General features: G+C 38.0%; 8 protein-coding genes across 8 annotated transcripts; 5 read left to right on the forward strand and 3 right to left on the reverse strand.

The window, feature by feature from the left end:
• Window positions 1–27: 27 nt before the first annotated feature.
• SPOG_04908 (U4/U6 X U5 tri-snRNP complex subunit Snu66) lies at window positions 28–2969 on the forward strand. Its single transcript, XM_013169096.1, has one exon. It carries the CDS (start codon window positions 162–164, stop codon window positions 2103–2105), a length of 1944 nt encoding a protein of 647 aa, XP_013024550.1. The 5' UTR covers window positions 28–161; the 3' UTR covers window positions 2106–2969.
• Window positions 37–3397, reverse strand: SPOG_04907 (geranylgeranyltransferase II beta subunit Ptb1). The gene is made up of 6 exons (XM_013169095.1): window positions 3316–3397; window positions 3112–3262; window positions 2934–3050; window positions 2672–2887; window positions 2479–2612; window positions 37–2431 (listed from the first exon to the last, which is right to left on the reverse strand). Exons 1-6 carry the CDS (start codon window positions 3370–3372, stop codon window positions 2168–2170), a joined length of 939 nt encoding a protein of 312 aa, XP_013024549.1. The 5' UTR covers window positions 3373–3397; the 3' UTR covers window positions 37–2167.
• On the forward strand, window positions 3256–4509 carry SPOG_04906 (uncharacterized protein). The gene is made up of 3 exons (XM_013169094.1): window positions 3256–3954; window positions 3996–4116; window positions 4171–4509. The coding sequence occupies exons 1-3, from the start codon at window positions 3667–3669 to the stop codon at window positions 4296–4298; spliced, it is 537 nt and encodes a 178-aa protein (XP_013024548.1). The 5' UTR covers window positions 3256–3666; the 3' UTR covers window positions 4299–4509.
• Window positions 4342–7935, reverse strand: SPOG_04905 (IRE protein kinase Ire1). Its single transcript, XM_013169093.1, has 2 exons — window positions 4735–7935; window positions 4342–4682 (listed from the first exon to the last, which is right to left on the reverse strand). The coding sequence occupies exons 1-2, from the start codon at window positions 7720–7722 to the stop codon at window positions 4509–4511; spliced, it is 3162 nt and encodes a 1053-aa protein (XP_013024547.1). The 5' UTR covers window positions 7723–7935; the 3' UTR covers window positions 4342–4508.
• Window positions 7936–8126: 191 nt separating this feature from the next.
• On the reverse strand, window positions 8127–12120 carry SPOG_04903 (cell wall protein Ecm33). The gene has a single exon (XM_013169091.1). It carries the CDS (start codon window positions 11045–11047, stop codon window positions 9791–9793), a length of 1257 nt encoding a protein of 418 aa, XP_013024545.1. The 5' UTR covers window positions 11048–12120; the 3' UTR covers window positions 8127–9790.
• On the forward strand, window positions 8362–9265 carry SPOG_04904 (uncharacterized protein). The gene is made up of 4 exons (XM_013169092.1): window positions 8362–8453; window positions 8784–8880; window positions 8955–9024; window positions 9077–9265. Exons 1-4 carry the CDS (start codon window positions 8447–8449, stop codon window positions 9077–9079), a joined length of 177 nt encoding a protein of 58 aa, XP_013024546.1. The 5' UTR covers window positions 8362–8446; the 3' UTR covers window positions 9080–9265.
• On the forward strand, window positions 11634–13746 carry SPOG_04902 (RING-box protein 1). The gene is made up of 4 exons (XM_013169090.1): window positions 11634–12859; window positions 13010–13159; window positions 13217–13307; window positions 13384–13746. Exons 1-4 carry the CDS (start codon window positions 12785–12787, stop codon window positions 13389–13391), a joined length of 324 nt encoding a protein of 107 aa, XP_013024544.1. The 5' UTR covers window positions 11634–12784; the 3' UTR covers window positions 13392–13746.
• Window positions 13747–13970: 224 nt separating this feature from the next.
• On the forward strand, window positions 13971–15401 carry SPOG_04901 (CMGC/CDK/CDK8 protein kinase Srb10; the record flags this gene model as incomplete). The annotated part of the gene is made up of 2 exons (XM_013169089.1): window positions 13971–15191; window positions 15272–15401. Exons 1-2 carry the CDS (start codon window positions 14197–14199, stop codon window positions 15399–15401), a joined length of 1125 nt encoding a protein of 374 aa, XP_013024543.1. The 5' UTR covers window positions 13971–14196.
• Between the last annotated feature and the right edge of the window lie 13 nt (window positions 15402–15414).

A 15414-nucleotide genomic window follows, 5' to 3' on the forward strand; every position in this document is an offset into this window, starting at 1 on the left:
ATGTATAAAAGCTTCCTGCAAATGCAACATTAGTAGCCATTGTTGGTGATACTTGTGTATTTCTTGGATTTTATTCAATTTTTAGAACGATCTAGAGAATATAATTGACTTATTTTGTTGTTATTGGTGATTGATAATACTTTGCACGTTTAAAAAAAAACATGTCTACTAATGTTGGAGCAACGGATTCAATGTCCATAGAAGAGACGAATAAACTTCGTGTTTCACTAGGTTTAAAACCCTTGGACGTATCAGGTGATTCTCGACCGAGTGAACCGGATAAAAAGGAACAAGCCGGCTCTTCGCTTGACCAAGAGGCCATAGCTCTTCAGAATTGGAAGGAAGAAGAAGAGAAAAAGAGCAATGAAAGAAAACAACAGGAATTTACATCTAGAATTCAAAGTATACGAGAAAAGAATGATCAGCGACGTCGCGTGCAAGGAAAATCTTTGGCTGATATTCTCGCTACAGAAGAAGAAGAAGAAGCACAATCAGACGATACTCGCTCTTGGGTCCTAAAGATGAGAGCAAAAGCATTAGAGAAGCGCACGAGCGAAAGCTCTGGACCCAAAGAAACACCGAGGCCAGTCAAAAAGAAACCCACAAAGGAACTCCCCAACGGACCAGACACTTCATTAGAAGGAATGCGCATAGCTCATGAACTTCAGAAATTGAATTCTGAGAACGGTTTAACATTAACGCTTCGCGATTCCGACATTTTGGAAAGCAATGATGGGGATTTATTAGAAAGCAATGAGATTGCCCAACAAGAGGCCCTTTCCAAAAAGTTAGAAGAACAAAAGGCGAATGCCGGGTATAAGCCTTATGAAGACGAAGAAGAAGTTTATAACGATTCTGCACCAAAGAAAGATGGAACAGAAGGAATAACTATTATCGGAGAGAACAATGCTTTATTTCAAGGAAAAGATGCAAGAGAGGAGGAAAGTTCGGTCCCAAATCGAGGCATTCGAATTTCGCTTTCAGAAACTACTTCTTCAATTCCTGAAGTTTCAGACTATCGGGATATCAAGATAAAAAAAAGTAAGAAAAACCGATCTAGAGAAGATAGAAGGAAGCGGAAATTTGACGACCTTAATGATGATGAATTTCAGTCAACCACCACAACAGAAGACAATGTATCTGAAGCGCAAAATTCAACCTTCACTGCTCAAGAAAAACAGGAGAATATTAAGAAAAAGATTCAAGGATTGAATAGTCAGTCAGTCGTTGAAGATGATGATTTACAAGAAGTTTTGGCTTTACAAAGAAGAACTGCTCAAAAAAGGGCAAGGAGCTTACGACCTGAACAAATTGCAGAGCATGTTCAAAACCAAAACAATGTAGAAGAGGAGGAAAAGGAAGATGAGAATGATACTAGAGGAATGATAATTGATGATACTCGCTCTTTCGTTGATTCTCTTCAGCAAGTAAATGATACAGAGTCTTCTGTCTCACTTAAAGAGAAGGAAAGCGAACAAATTTCTGAGAATCCATATACTGTCACGATCCCAACAAATGTTGAATCCAGCAATGATATCCCTGTACAAGAGGAACCCATTGTACAAAATACTGAACCCCAGTCAACAACGGATAAGGTAACTGACGTTCTCGAAGATGAACCGCTTGTTTCTGGTGGTGTTGGCACGGTGTTGAATATCCTCAAAAACAAAGGTGTCGTTAAGGTTTCTGCAGAAGCTCAAGAAAAGATTCGCAAAGAAGATGAATATAACAGATGGTTTGCGAAAAAACAGAGTGCACGACGGAAGCTTGAAGAACAACGAAGGCTTCAGAAAGAGCAAGATCGTGCTAGTGGAAAATTGAACCATATGACTCAAAAAGAGCGTGAACAGTATGCCAAACGAGAGAATGAAAAATGGGATCGTCTAATTGCCAAGGTTGAAATGGAGCAGTTCCAAGACTACAAACCTCAGGTGAACATTCGCTACGTTGACGAATTTGGAGTTGAATTGGGACCAAAGGAGGCATACAAATACTTATTATCTCATCAGTTCCATGGAAAAGGATCTGGAAAAGCAAAGACTGAAAAGCGGTTACGAAAGATTGAAGACATGAAAAAACAAGAGAGAAAGCCGATATTTGAATGATGAAGGACATGGTTTTATGTATATGTAATTTAATTATATGTAGTAATCAATAAATGTCATCATCAGAGGTTGTATTTTTTCGTCACTTCTAGCGGTAGGCAAAATCGTGCGTCTACTGGTTTCAAATCTGGGTATTGTAATAAGGACAAGGCGGTTAAGGAAAAGCATGTGTGATACACATCTGGAACGTCTTCTCTACGATCAGAAAACCCACCTGTCTCTTGATCTTGAGCACTTAGAATAAAACGTATTAAGTCATTTCTGTCTATCCACTCAAGCTTTTTAATGATCGCCAATGGGGATAACACCCACCATCCATAACAAGTCTAAAAGTTAACGAGTGAAAAGTAAAAGTGAAAGCTTTCACACTTACATCTGGGAGCTTTTCAGGACGACCATTCAGCCCTCCATTTTTCGTTTGTCGTTCACTGAGCCACCAGCCCAGTAAGTCTTGGTCAATTCTGTCTAGTTGCTCCAATATAGCAAGAGAAGCTACACATGTAAAAACTGAAGAGAAGTTAGAATATGACAAGAAACTTCAGGTAATTTGAAGATAATGATTATACCATAAGCAGCATGTGTTTCAGCTCCAGGGCATAGACCAAAACCACCGTCAAAGTTGCGGCACTTGAGAATCCAATCGACTGCGGCTGACTGGTTCAACATATCTAGTCGACCTAGAAGTGCCAAACAATTAATGCCAGCGTAAAGAAAACGAGCATCGGTTTCGCCCCATCGGTCACCTTTCATAGATCCGTCTTCATTTTGCAAGCTAACAATATCTTTTAAAAAGCAGGTTAGATATCTACCAAAAAAGATTATCCGTACAAGAAGCTACTTTTTCCTTATTGATTCTGTCTAGTGAATCCAGCATCAACAAAACCTGAATAGCATAAACAGTATTGGTAATATGATCATCATGTCCAGGATAGCAAGCAAACCCTCCTGAAAATTCTCAATTAGTACACGATCACTATAAAAATGCTAAAAAAAGTGATCAACGAACCTGACTCTGTAAGACATGATTGCAGGAACAAAACAATTTGCTCTTTGTTTAATTCTTCTTTCTTATTCAACATCCAGTAGCTCATGCAGCTCCAATAAATAGCACTAACGTGTAAATGTTCTTTCAACCAAAAGTCTAGTTCATCCTGGCGCTACGTCGTGAAACGTGTAAGCACGATACATTTTCTTCATTTTACTTTCGTACCTGGCCCAATTCATTCAAATAATTTAAATGCTTGACTCGTTCCAAATCCATACTCATGGCGAATGATGGTTATAAGGGTGAGTGTTGAACCCAACATAAAAGAAGCGTGTGTGCTCTGTTTCGACATTTTAATATTGGTGCCTTTATGAATTTCATCTTATAAAGCTTCTTAAAAGGAAACACCTGTTCATTAAATCTTTTATTTTCCATTTCCAGAGAGCATCAAGGAGAATCGATCATTTCAATGAAGCATCAAACAGCAAGAATCTACTAACTTTTTCCTATTTGTCCAGGATTCTCCACACTTCATCTTAGCTTACATAGAATTGATTTGATTCAAAGAATTGTTAAATGTCGACTGCTTTTTCTTTCTTTCTTTTTATAACTTTATTGACTTGCCTTTTCGGTCTCACTTTAGGAAACACTGAAATTATTAATTTTAAATCAATACATGTGTACGACAGGAATGGAAGTTGTCAACTTAGGATTCCAGATACAGTGTCGCAATCATTAATATTACAACCATATCCTATAGACCCCGAAAAAGGCATTTCCGAATCTGCGTCCAGAGTTGCATTGCATGCCTGCGGCTTAAAAGAGAATACCTGGTATCAGCTGAGAGCCTCTTGGCCAGCGGTAGTACGTTGAACGCACTTTTCTATTTTCTTCTAACATTTTAGTATCCTTCTGAAATAGACCTTGCTTGGAATGGTACCCATGCACTTGTGCGTCTTTACGCTTCATTCTATTCTGTCGATGATTCTCTCATGAATCATCCACCTCCTGTTCCGATCCAAATTGGTAAGCGGCTTCTGTTTCTTAGTCTTAAGGCACCATACTCATCATCTTATTTAGATCTGGAGCCATTAACATTGGGATTTTTACCCAGCAGTCTTAAACCCATCGTTGCTGTAATAGCAGTAATAATTATCTCTAGCATCCCTTTTGCTTTTTTAATTTTACGAAAACAGAAGCTGGATTAATATACATGCTCGATTTTAACATCAGCTTACATCTTCCTCAAAACTATACCTATAACACCTAAACGAATTTTCAAAGTCTATTAATTCTAAAAGTTCTAAAAACATTATGTCTAAATTATTATGATTACTTCCTTTCCATAGCACAACAAAAAAATAAAAACAAATGAGAACCAGACAAACAAAAATTGTCAGTCTCCCGGCATGACCGAACTAGCATTGAAAATAACGTTTAAATTGCGGTTCATCAATTATCTCTGCTTTAATTACATGAAAACAATGCAAAAGTAACGACGGAAACTTTTCCGTAAAGTATGCAGTAAAACCATCAGGAACGCTTCCCAATATAGCACGCACATTCTCTGGTAAATCCTGATAGTGATGCCTCTATATTTTCAGTTAGAATCCATATCCTGTCGCTTGTAATGTTCATACTCACCTTATTTCTTAAAACTCGAAGTATATCTAAAACCTTAGAACCATCGTATTTTCGATACCTTCCAAGATTGTCTATTAGTGAGCTGTGTAAATCGGCCATCCAATTTTCACCAACAACTAATTGTGCATTATTCTCTAAACACTGAAGCAAGGGCGAAGGGGGATCACGCTCTTCCACTTCGAACCTATCAGATACGTCGATTAAGAAATCGAGTTTTTTGGCGTAATCCCAGAAAAACGGATGGTTAATTATACTCTCTATGGATGGACGGTCCTTAGGGCTAAAACTAATCATCTCAGATATTAAGTCAATAGCCAAAGCTCCATATTCACCCATCAAGTCAAGTTCCTCAAGATTAAATTCCCCTTTTAGTATATTAGATTCGCATTCATATTGATTCCCAAACGGATGTTTGCCACCGGAAAGAGTGAAATAAAAAATACATCCTAAAGCGAAAATATCAGTTGCATGGCTTGCTTGACGAATCTTCCCTTCTTGACTCGTACAGCGAAATTCATTGGCTTCTTTTGATATTAAACCTCGAAGAATCTCCTGAGAACGCCATCCATAAGAGCCTGCAGTCTCAAAAGTGGAAGTATGAAATGTACTTTGATTGATATTCACTTTCTTACTTAATCCAAAATCAGATATTAAAGGTTTGATAATGAAATTGGAGTTGTTTGCAACCTTTCGGGAGAGTAAAATATTCTGCGGCTTCAAATCACGATGAACTAAATCTAGGCTGTGAAGGTGTCTCAATCCCAGTGCGATTTGGTACAACAAACCAATCCTGTCTATTCCCTGTACCATATCATGGTAAATCAGAGGATGCTCTATCAAATCAGCTAAAGTGCATTCACCTAATTCGACAACAACATAAAGGAATCTATCACTTTGTTGTCTGCAATAGTAGCGAACAATGTTTGGATGATCGTCACTTTTTTGAAGAAGCTGAATCTCTCTTGTAGCCAACTCATAGAAATCCAAAAGAATACGTTTCACAGCGACATCTCTATCTTCGTATTTTCCTCGATATACAATAGTACCATGGCTCCCATACCCAAGTATTTCGGGGAAAATAGTTAAAGAATTCATAGTCAAAGAGCCGTCAGCATTTTCACTCGTAGTGTTCTGGATAACAGGCCTTATGTTACCGACTGTGTCAGTTTCCTTGTCATTATCAGTTTGTACCATTACTGTTTCTTGGTCGAGTGCATCTGGCACGTTTCCACGTTCATGTTCATCACTAATCCTTTTCTTTTTTCGGTTTCTGCGACGTCGTTTAGCTATACCAGCCTTTGTCACATCTATTATACCATTATTAGAAGTTTCCGCTGCGGCAGCCTTAGTTCCAAAATTTTGCTTCCGTGAAACAAAAATTAAGAGGCTAGCTGTCAGAGAAATGCCAAGAAAAATGAACCAGAGCAATTTAGATTTGGAAGCCGAATCACTGTCACTCGCATCCAACAAAGGAATTTTACTTTGAGAGGGAGGAACCAATTTATCAGATCCTGCTCCCTCTAAATGGTATTCAGGGAAACAATCAGTTGGTAAAGAAAGTAAAGGAATTTCCGTAGTTTTAAGTGGATGTAATCCCATGATACTGCTAATGGGTACATGTAATCCCTGGTACAAATAACACGCGGCATTTGGAACTGCAGAAACAAGAGGAAATTGCTTTGTTGACATAGCGTACCAATTGTAATTAGAAAGAGTGTTAAGATAAACGCTTTCAGAATCGTTTGAAAATAAATTTGGAAACATATTATGAATAAATACATCAATTGGTTGATGAAGCAACAATGAATTAGGAGAACGATCGCATTTATCTCCGTATGCTTCTGGAAATGATACAACATCGAAGACGGAAGTAGCGGGAAGAGCGAGATTAACAGTTTGAATAACACGTTTTCTTTTCAAATCTAAAACGATTAAATTATTATCGGCATTAGGAAACGCCAATTTGGAATCTAAAGGGGCTGAGTAAGAAGAACTGTGAATTAAGTCACTCTTGCTAGGACTCCATTCAGAAAAAACAATATCCAAAAGAAGAGAAGAATCCTGATAAATGCTAACGGTATATTCAGTTCTGGCAATATCTATAATTGCTTTGCCTGACCGTGGCGCTTCTCGCTGATTTTCATCTAACATGTCCAAATCATCAGCTGCTTTATTATTGGTGTTCGTCTGAAAAAATTCAGCGTCTCCTTTGCCTCCTAAGTCTTCTAATTTGAGCAAACGATTTGGAATAGATGCATCATATGAAGATGCAACGGTAGAAGTAGCGGAATCAGTAGTCAGGGCACTTCCCCTGGAATCATATTGAGAAAGAACCTTTCCACTTAAAGCATCTATCGTAAACAATGTTGTTTTCTTACTTCCAACAAAGATGTTGTTATCCAGTAGGCGTACGGGAGATGCACTGACCAGATTACGAAGACTATGAGGAAGTCGAACCAAACCAGTCTTGGTGTTAAAAGCATATAAGATTCCCCCTAATTTAGGTTCCACAAACCATAGTGTATCATTACTAGAGACATACGAAGCTGTTTGTGGAGCTCTTAAAGACTTATCGCCAGATAATGATTTAAGAGATGATGGAGCCAGTTGCCTTATCTCGTTTCTTGGAAGAACCGGAAAGCCAAACTTAATGGCTTCATCTTCTTGAAGACCGGAAATATTTTCAGTCTCTCCGAGTGACCATAACCTATGGCCAGATGACCGATCGTAGCCGTGCAAAAGGCCATCGATGGTAGAAACAAGGAAGACGTTATGTAATTTTGCCTCCGCAAAGCTTTTAGAGACATCTAAAGACGGTGAAAGGGATTGTCTATTGTCATAATCTTGCGGTAAGCTCGGGGAAGATAACAGTATTAAATCATTAGCAGAATTATGAGGCTTGGGATTCGACAATGAATGACAGATCTGAATGCTAGAAATAAAAAAAAGCACAATAAAAGGTATAGAAAAGAAGAAACCTGATCTCATAAGTAGCCAATGTAAGCTGATGAAAGTACTTCTTTTTGAATCTGAAAATTCGCTTCTTTCTTGAAACGAAGCTATAGACAATTCCTTTAAATTACAAATAACTCATTGCTTTTTCAGCTAACATATATTTATACAGGATAGAGGCAATTCTACTCGGAATGTTAAAGCGTGGTTGTTGTCGAAAGCCAAGTTTGGATAGGAAATATACTGGGAGACAAACTACGTACCAGCCTCGAATGTTCGCGATCCTTTTGACATTTACAAAAATGACCATTCATCTTTAGAACATAACAATAAAACCACACATAGGACTTCCAAAATTGGCTGTAGGATGAAAGAAAGGTGCTTTAACCAGCGTATACAATTGCAAACGACAAATCGTTCGAGGATGATGAGATTCGAAATCTGAATTCTTTTCTTCTTACTTTTAAGTTTCGTTTATTATTTTTATTGTTTAATTATAGATAATCATTATTTTTCTCATACATGTTCAACTTCACAATTGCCATCGTTTGTTTACTAATGAATGATAGAAATCCTCACTCATTTTCGCAAAAAATTATTCCGTAACTTTCTTTCGAACTTTGACAATGCACTCAACTTCATTATTGTGCTTTAACACCGTAAACAAACACAAAACTCACCACCATATATTCCGAGAAACTTGTCGTCTGAATGACTTTAAAGTACTCAATCAATTTTTTTTTCCTTCACTATTTGTAAGATGTCTCGTAAGTAACATTGAAAATATAAAAAACAACCCGGTAAGAAATCCATGCCGAAGCCTTCTTTGTCCCAGGTTCCTTCCTTCATAACCAACATAACATGATACATCGCTTCTTTTATTAATACTATCATGTTTCTTTGCTTTTAATTCATCCACTTTGCTGCATTTTGCTATAGAACGACTTTAGCGTTTCAGGTTGAAAGGACGTAATGTCTTCCTTTTCTGTGAGGGAAGTGAGGGCGAAAGGGTGAAGGTTTGATTGGATTCAAGGAGTTGGTTGGTTTTACCCTTTTAGTTTTGTATCATCTGCTAATGCTTCTTTTTCTCTCTACAGGTGGTAACCAACGTGAAGTCGATCGTGTTCGTAATGCAAAAAAGCAACAAGCTGCTAAAAAGAAGCAAGACGGGAATCCCGCTAAGCGTCTGGAAGCGTAAGTGTTGGTTATCTACCGGGTTTTATGTGGAATTCTTCGTCAATGAATTGCATAAAATTAACACTTGTTAGTCAGGCTGAAATCATGAGAGCAAAACAACGTGCTGCTGATGAGCGGAAGGCAGCTTCTTCTTCTAAAAAGGTACGTTTCGAAGTACTCAATTTTAGTTCTTTTCCTAACCTTAGCGTTATAGTAAATTCCTAGAACAAACGTTCCTAGATTAAATGAATTTTGTGAAATTAATAGATCGTTTCAACCTATGAAATCTACCTCTTTTACTTGAAGTATGTCTTATATTTTCATAGGTTAATTCGTAAAAAATTTGTTGCTTCGTATTTCTCGTGTACATTAATATTATAAACACTGAACTCTCCGTCACCGAAAACAGATGTCAAATAGTAAATTCTAAAGAGCTTACGTAAATAGTATTGACTATACAAAAACAGTAAACATTTTTTTCAAAAGATACATTGCTTTCAGCATCAATGTAAAACAGCTAGTTAACTAAAAATCATCTATAATATGACAATAAACAAGAAAAGCCTGTCTCTTAAACACACAAGTAAACTAACCAAACATTAAAAATTTATATCCACCATTAACAAATCACGCTAGAGGGTATATATGCAACAAAAACAGACCAAAGGAAATCGGAGTATGACCTAAACAACTATGTACCAATTTCATGGGATATAACCTTCATGATATCCCCAGAACCTTGCCTATTCCATAGACAAGCCAATTTACCTAAGGAAGTGACGGACTTGTGACACCTGAATAGCTAAATAACCAACACTTTTGCTTGCATACAAATAATAAATATTAAATCCCTTCGCCACTACGAAGGGCAATTAATGCAAACGCTGGATAAACCATCATATTTTAAGGAATATTAAAATGAATTCACTTACAAGCTGAGAGCAGCACCGAGGAGGGTAACGATACCAACGATACCAGCAGAGAAGGCAACAGTGGAAGCACCAGAATCGGAAGAAGCGGACTTTCCATGAGAGTCGGAAGAGCCGGAATAGCTCATAGAAGAGGAAGTGGCAGAAGCAGAGGAGTCACTAGATCCAGTGGCAGTGGCGGAGACTTCAGAAGATTTGGCCATGCTAGAAACTTCGCCCTTGCAAGTCCAGTCATTACCCTTAATAACGCCGTCGCTCTTGCTGAAGGGGCAGGTGAAGTTGCTGGACTTAGATTCAAGAAGCAAACTACCACGAACATCAGTAAGCTTGGGAAGGTCAACATAGGAGTAGTTACCGAGCATGGTAAGACCACCACCGACTTCGTTAAGCTTAGGGAAACCAGAGATCTTAGCCAAGTCTGTGTTGTTGATGGTCAAACTACCACCAACAGTAGTCAAGTTGGGAAGACTCAAGCTATTAAGATCTTGGGAATCCATAAAGTAGAGAGATTCGCTAACGGAGGTGAGGTAGGGAAGAGAGACATTGTTAAGGGTGGTGTCGGTGAAACCAAGACTGCCCTTAGCAGACTTCAAGTTACCGACGAAAACGTTGCTGATTCCATTAAAGTTAGTATCGCCGCTAACGTTGGCGAGCTTGCTAAAGTTAACGTCAACCTTTCTAGCGTTGGAAGCGATGTTGATGGACTGGGCAGTTTCCAATTGGGGCATATCAATAGATTCAATATACTTGTTGTTATTGATGTTGAAGGATTTAACACTGGTGACATCAATACCCTGGATATCCTCGAGGTTAGTGTCGACGATTTGGACATCACCGGCCTTCTTGATACCACTATTAAATTGGAGATGTTGCAAAGCGGGCAAGACCATGAGATCCAAGGAGCCAACGTCAGTGAGTTTAGGAGCGGGAAGCGAGTTCAAACGAGTATTATCGTGAATGCTGAACTTACCAGAAACGGTCTCAAGGTCCTGGAAGTTGACGGTTTGCAAGTATTGGCTGTGGGAAACTTCGACATCTCCAGTGATCACCTTAACACCATCAATGTTAAGGACAGTGACACCACTGTTTTGCAAGTTGTTAACGTACAAGCTGCCATCCAACTTGCTGCAGCTGCTGATGTTATCGAGGTCACTTTGAGCAGTAACGTTTTTATCGCCAGAGCACTTGTTGTCGTCGGCTAGGACGCGAGAAGCGAGGAAAAGAAGAGAAAGAGAAAGAGACTTGAAAAACAACATGATGAATCAGATGCTTAAGATAATGAAAAGAAAGAAAAACTCAAAAATAATATCGAAAATTAAGAAAAATGCAAAAGACTTGGTCTTAAATGAACGATGCAAAAAAGAACAATGAATATAAAAGATGAGAAGGTCTTCAAAAGAATGTCCAACTGAAAAAAATATAAAAGAAATGAAAGACCTAAGGGTCAAAGAAGCGATGAAAGCAAATAAAAGAGCTTAAAATTCAAGAAGAACTTGAATATAGTGAGAAGTGGTTCGCTTTGGTCTGATCTCTTAGTATAGGAAATCGTGCCTTATATAGTAGAAAAAGCCGGGTTTTCCGTGACTTTCCTCAAGCCACGTGAACAAGCACAACCGTTGCAATGTTTACAGTTAACAAGATACAACCAGCCAACTCGTTGCCCGAGCGATGAATGAAAGTAGGTACGAGAACGTGAGCAACGCGGCTCCTGATTGGCTTAACCCCTACTGATAGCAAAGCAAACGGGCCCTTAAGGTCTGGGTTGCTAGGGTAACGAGATATTGTATTCATGTAAACAAACGTGCTATTAAACAAACAAAAGGCTTGTTTATAAAGCTGGCACAGAAATGCAATAGACAATTGCGTTTGTCTAGTCATAATATGCAAGCCATTTTAGAGGTTTGTGGACAATTGTAGATGGCTGAACCGTTGGTTTCCCGTGAAAAAAGTCATGAACGCTGATAAAATGAGGCTGACTTTTCACATCCGTCGTCTCCTACCAGCACTGAAACCCCTGTACCCATCTATGTGTTCAGTTATTCCTGCCTGATATGATGTGCAAGAGTCAAAAACAAAAAAAAACAAAAAAATCAAACAACAGTCTGAGTTCTGTTTACAGAAAGTAGCAATTGGACATTGGTAGATTGTCTTCTAAACTCGAGAAAGTCTGGTTTCGTTTTTGCTCGTTCTACGCGGTATAAACATAAACAAATAAATCAAGCAGGACGGACGGGACGGGACGAGACTGAACTGGGTGGTGCTTCGGGAACATGCTGATAAAGTTTGAGTTATCTCGAAGAGATTGACGATTGGCCTTTTAAATTTCTTTGCGACATATTACTAGATTAGACATGGAAGTTTTCTATATTATTATACATAATAAGGATTATTATAGAGTCTGGAAACAAGTAACCCAAGCAATATAAACAAAAGCAAGAAGCATAACTAAAAGAAGAAACAAAAAGACAAAAGGAAAGCATTCATAGAAGGGATTGTTCATAGAAGGGATTGATTTAGAAATGATACCGAAGAAAAGAACACCAAAAATAGAATCTAACAGACTCATCTGACGTTCTTTCCATTGTTTCTCAGCAGCCGATTTAGGATTCCTGGTTTTATCGAGGACTAGCCAGTAGAATAATTCCTGCTAAAAAAGTCGTCTTTTGAATGTGATTTAGTTATTAGTTGTCAAAAAGAGTGTTGTGGCAATGTTTTCTACAGATTAACAGAATGAAAAGGGAAACAAGAATTTTCGATACTTTGTATTTAATTTTTGTCGCTATGTTTTAAATTTGAATTTTGTTTATGCTTTCCTTTCCGTAACTGGATTCAATTCAATAGGAAAAGTCCCTTTCCTCTACCCATCTCGCTAACCACTTAAGGTTAGAAAAGGTAAATTAAGCGATATGAAAGATCAACACTACACTGACTGCCAGTATTGAGTTTTCTTGAAAAAAAAAAAAACACTCCATTTGTATCAAAGGCGGTACACCATGTCAGAAAATATGCAGATTGATCATCCAGAGGATATGTCGCAAAACGAGACTCCCCGTTTTGATATAAAAAAGGTATGTGGCTTACGATTGATTTTGTAGTTTTATGTCCAAGGCTTGTTATTCACTAGCTTACTCTGTGAAATGTTTTGTGATACTCTCTTTTTCTTTAATGTTTTGCTTTATTTTCGTTTGTGAGGAATCTATAACTTACTTTTTCGTTAGTGGAACGCAGTTGCTTTATGGCAGTGGGACATTGTCGTAGATAACTGTGCTATTTGCAGAAATCACATTATGGACCTTTGCATCGAATGTCAAGCAAATCCTGATTCGGCTGCTGCTCAAGAATGTACCGTTGCCTGGGGTACTTGTAATGTACGGCACAAAACAGTGTTTATTTATTCTCTTCAATTACTGACCCATCCTTTTCAGCATGCTTTCCATTTCCATTGTATTTCCCGGTGGCTGAATACAAGAAACGTTTGTCCTCTTGACAATCGTGAATGGGAATTTCAGCGTTATGGTATGGACTACAAACCCTGAAAAGGGAGTTTATCTTTCTTTTTTACTTACATCCTACTAACCGTTCTTTTTCGTAGGCCATTAATCGTAAGCTTATAAAATAAAAGATTCCGTATTTTTTATTCTCTTTCTCATTGTCTAACTGCTTCCTCTTGTTCAATCTTTCCGTGAACGGCAGTTTAACATCTTACATTGGAGAACGGTTTTTTTATTATGAATTTCAATTGATGAATGTACGGTAAAGACGATAGTCATGATACTTTTTCTCCTTTGTTATACTCGAAGCAGCATCACCGCTTTTACGACTCGCTGTGTAGAAGCATAAGTTTATCAGAGGAACTATCTTAAAGTAGTGATACTCTCTAATTTTGCTTTCATTTTCATTCGAATCTAAAAGCTAGTGTATAGCCAATTCAAATTTATATGTTATGTCTCACACATTTTCGTACAGCAAAAATGTTACAAAAGAAGCATCTCTTCAAAGAGTTAGCTAATCTCGTCATCCGCTTTTAATTTCAAGCTCACAAATTTGGCCGGTAGCGTTCATCCTCTTATGAAAAGAATGAACCATTCATGAAATCAGATAAGTAGGCTCTCATTTTCCATTCCTTTACAACCCGGCCAGTTAAATAAGCATATAATAAAAAATCGAACTCACATTTGCGGTCCGTATTTTAACCAGTGCTATAGATTACTTTATGCAGGCAGCCAGACTTGCACCTTTTGCAAAGTTATTTGACATCCACTGAACAAACAGAATTTAAATTTCTTTAAACTATTATTTATCAGAGCTCATTAACAAGGATCCTTTTAGTTCCCTTTTTCCAGGTAAAGTATGAGATTCCTAGTGAAGAAAAACTGGATACTTGATTTGGCTTTGCTGTTTCTGCATGAATATTCAAGGATTGACAAAAGACTACCAAGTAGTAGGATTTATATCCTCCGGAACTTACGGAAAAGTTTACAAGGCTATTTCAACAAATAAAAATGAAAAGCGCTATTTTGCTATAAAAAAATTCAAGGCTGAAGCAAGGAATGCGGCTCCAAATGCGCAACAAACGGGCATCTCTCAAAGCACCATACGAGAAATGATGCTTTGTAGAGAAATCCAACATGAAAATGTTGTGAAGTTGATTCAAATATTACTGAAAGACGGGACCATTAGTATGGTTTTCGAATACGCTGAGCATGATCTATTGCAATTAATCCACTTTCATGGCCGAACAAGAACGAGAAAAATACCCCCATTTATAATAAAAAGTATCTTGTGGCAGTTGCTCAATGGTCTTGCCTACCTTCATGAAAACTGGGTTATACATCGCGATTTAAAGCCTGCCAACATCATGATAACGGCAGCTGGAAAGGTTAAAATTGGTGACTTAGGGCTTGGTAGACTAATCCGTGACCCTTTACTTCCATTCTACTCTAGTGATCGTGTCGTCGTTACTATATGGTATCGTGCGCCTGAATTATTATTAGGGGCTCGAGACTATACGCCAGCTATAGACATATGGGCAATTGGCTGTATTTATGGAGAGATACTCGCTTTAACTCCTTTGTTTAAAGGTGAAGTGAAAATGGAATCCAAAAAAGTGATTCCGTTTCAACGCACACAAATGCTACGGATAATGGAGATATTAGGTACGCCTACTGTAGAAAGGTGGCCAGATTTAAAAGATTATCCTGACTATGATCAATTGTCGACATTTGAAGTAAAGTATTGGAATAATCTGCTTCCCCAGTGGTATCGCACAGACAAAACTAGAGATCCAAAAGGTCTCGATTTGCTTATGAAGCTACTTGTTTACGATCCTAAAAAACGAATAACTGCTAAAGAGGCAATTCAGCATCCTTTTTTTACAGAGGACTCCAACTGGAGTACCACGTAAGTATTTTCGTTACCGAGATTTTTCTCTATATGGTTTTATTTTTTCTCTTTTCTATTTTTTCAACTAACATATATAGGCCTTTCTCCGATCATGGCGTCCAGTATCCAGAACGAAGGATATTGCCGGATGATTCGGATCTTCCACCTGGTAAACGACCGCTGACTTCTACCATGCGTCAAGAACCGAAACGCTTTAAAGGAAATTAAAACTATACAATCT

The sequence above is a fragment of the Schizosaccharomyces cryophilus genome (genome assembly GCF_000004155.1).
Source record: "Schizosaccharomyces cryophilus OY26 unplaced genomic scaffold supercont4.5, whole genome shotgun sequence".
Taxonomy (NCBI): Eukaryota; Fungi; Ascomycota; class Schizosaccharomycetes; order Schizosaccharomycetales; family Schizosaccharomycetaceae; genus Schizosaccharomyces; species Schizosaccharomyces cryophilus.

Coding starts and splice junctions, on each gene's coding strand:
- SPOG_04904 (XM_013169092.1), top strand. Junction 8,881..8,954: donor CCCGCTAAGCGTCTGGAAGC/GTAAGTGTTGGT, acceptor AACACTTGTTAG/TCAGGCTGAAATCATGAGAG.
- SPOG_04907 (XM_013169095.1), bottom strand. CDS start 3,372: ATGAGTATGGATTTGGAACGAGTCAAGCATTTAAATTATTTGAATGAA. Junction 3,263..3,315: donor ATTTGAATGAATTGGGCCAG/GTACGAAAGTAA, acceptor TTCACGACGTAG/CGCCAGGATGAACTAGACTT. Junction 2,432..2,478: donor GTCCTGAAAAGCTCCCAGAT/GTAAGTGTGAAA, acceptor GTTAACTTTTAG/ACTTGTTATGGATGGTGGGT.
- SPOG_04905 (XM_013169093.1), bottom strand. CDS start 7,722: ATGAGATCAGGTTTCTTCTTTTCTATACCTTTTATTGTGCTTTTTTTT. Junction 4,683..4,734: donor TTCGAGTTTTAAGAAATAAG/GTGAGTATGAAC, acceptor CTGAAAATATAG/AGGCATCACTATCAGGATTT.
- SPOG_04906 (XM_013169094.1), top strand. CDS start 3,667: ATGTCGACTGCTTTTTCTTTCTTTCTTTTTATAACTTTATTGACTTGC. Junction 3,955..3,995: donor GAGCCTCTTGGCCAGCGGTA/GTACGTTGAACG, acceptor CTAACATTTTAG/TATCCTTCTGAAATAGACCT. Junction 4,117..4,170: donor TCCTGTTCCGATCCAAATTG/GTAAGCGGCTTC, acceptor CATCTTATTTAG/ATCTGGAGCCATTAACATTG.
- SPOG_04908 (XM_013169096.1), top strand. CDS start 162: ATGTCTACTAATGTTGGAGCAACGGATTCAATGTCCATAGAAGAGACG.
- SPOG_04902 (XM_013169090.1), top strand. CDS start 12,785: ATGTCAGAAAATATGCAGATTGATCATCCAGAGGATATGTCGCAAAAC. Junction 12,860..13,009: donor CCCGTTTTGATATAAAAAAG/GTATGTGGCTTA, acceptor CTTTTTCGTTAG/TGGAACGCAGTTGCTTTATG. Junction 13,160..13,216: donor TTGCCTGGGGTACTTGTAAT/GTACGGCACAAA, acceptor CATCCTTTTCAG/CATGCTTTCCATTTCCATTG.
- SPOG_04903 (XM_013169091.1), bottom strand. CDS start 11,047: ATGTTGTTTTTCAAGTCTCTTTCTCTTTCTCTTCTTTTCCTCGCTTCT.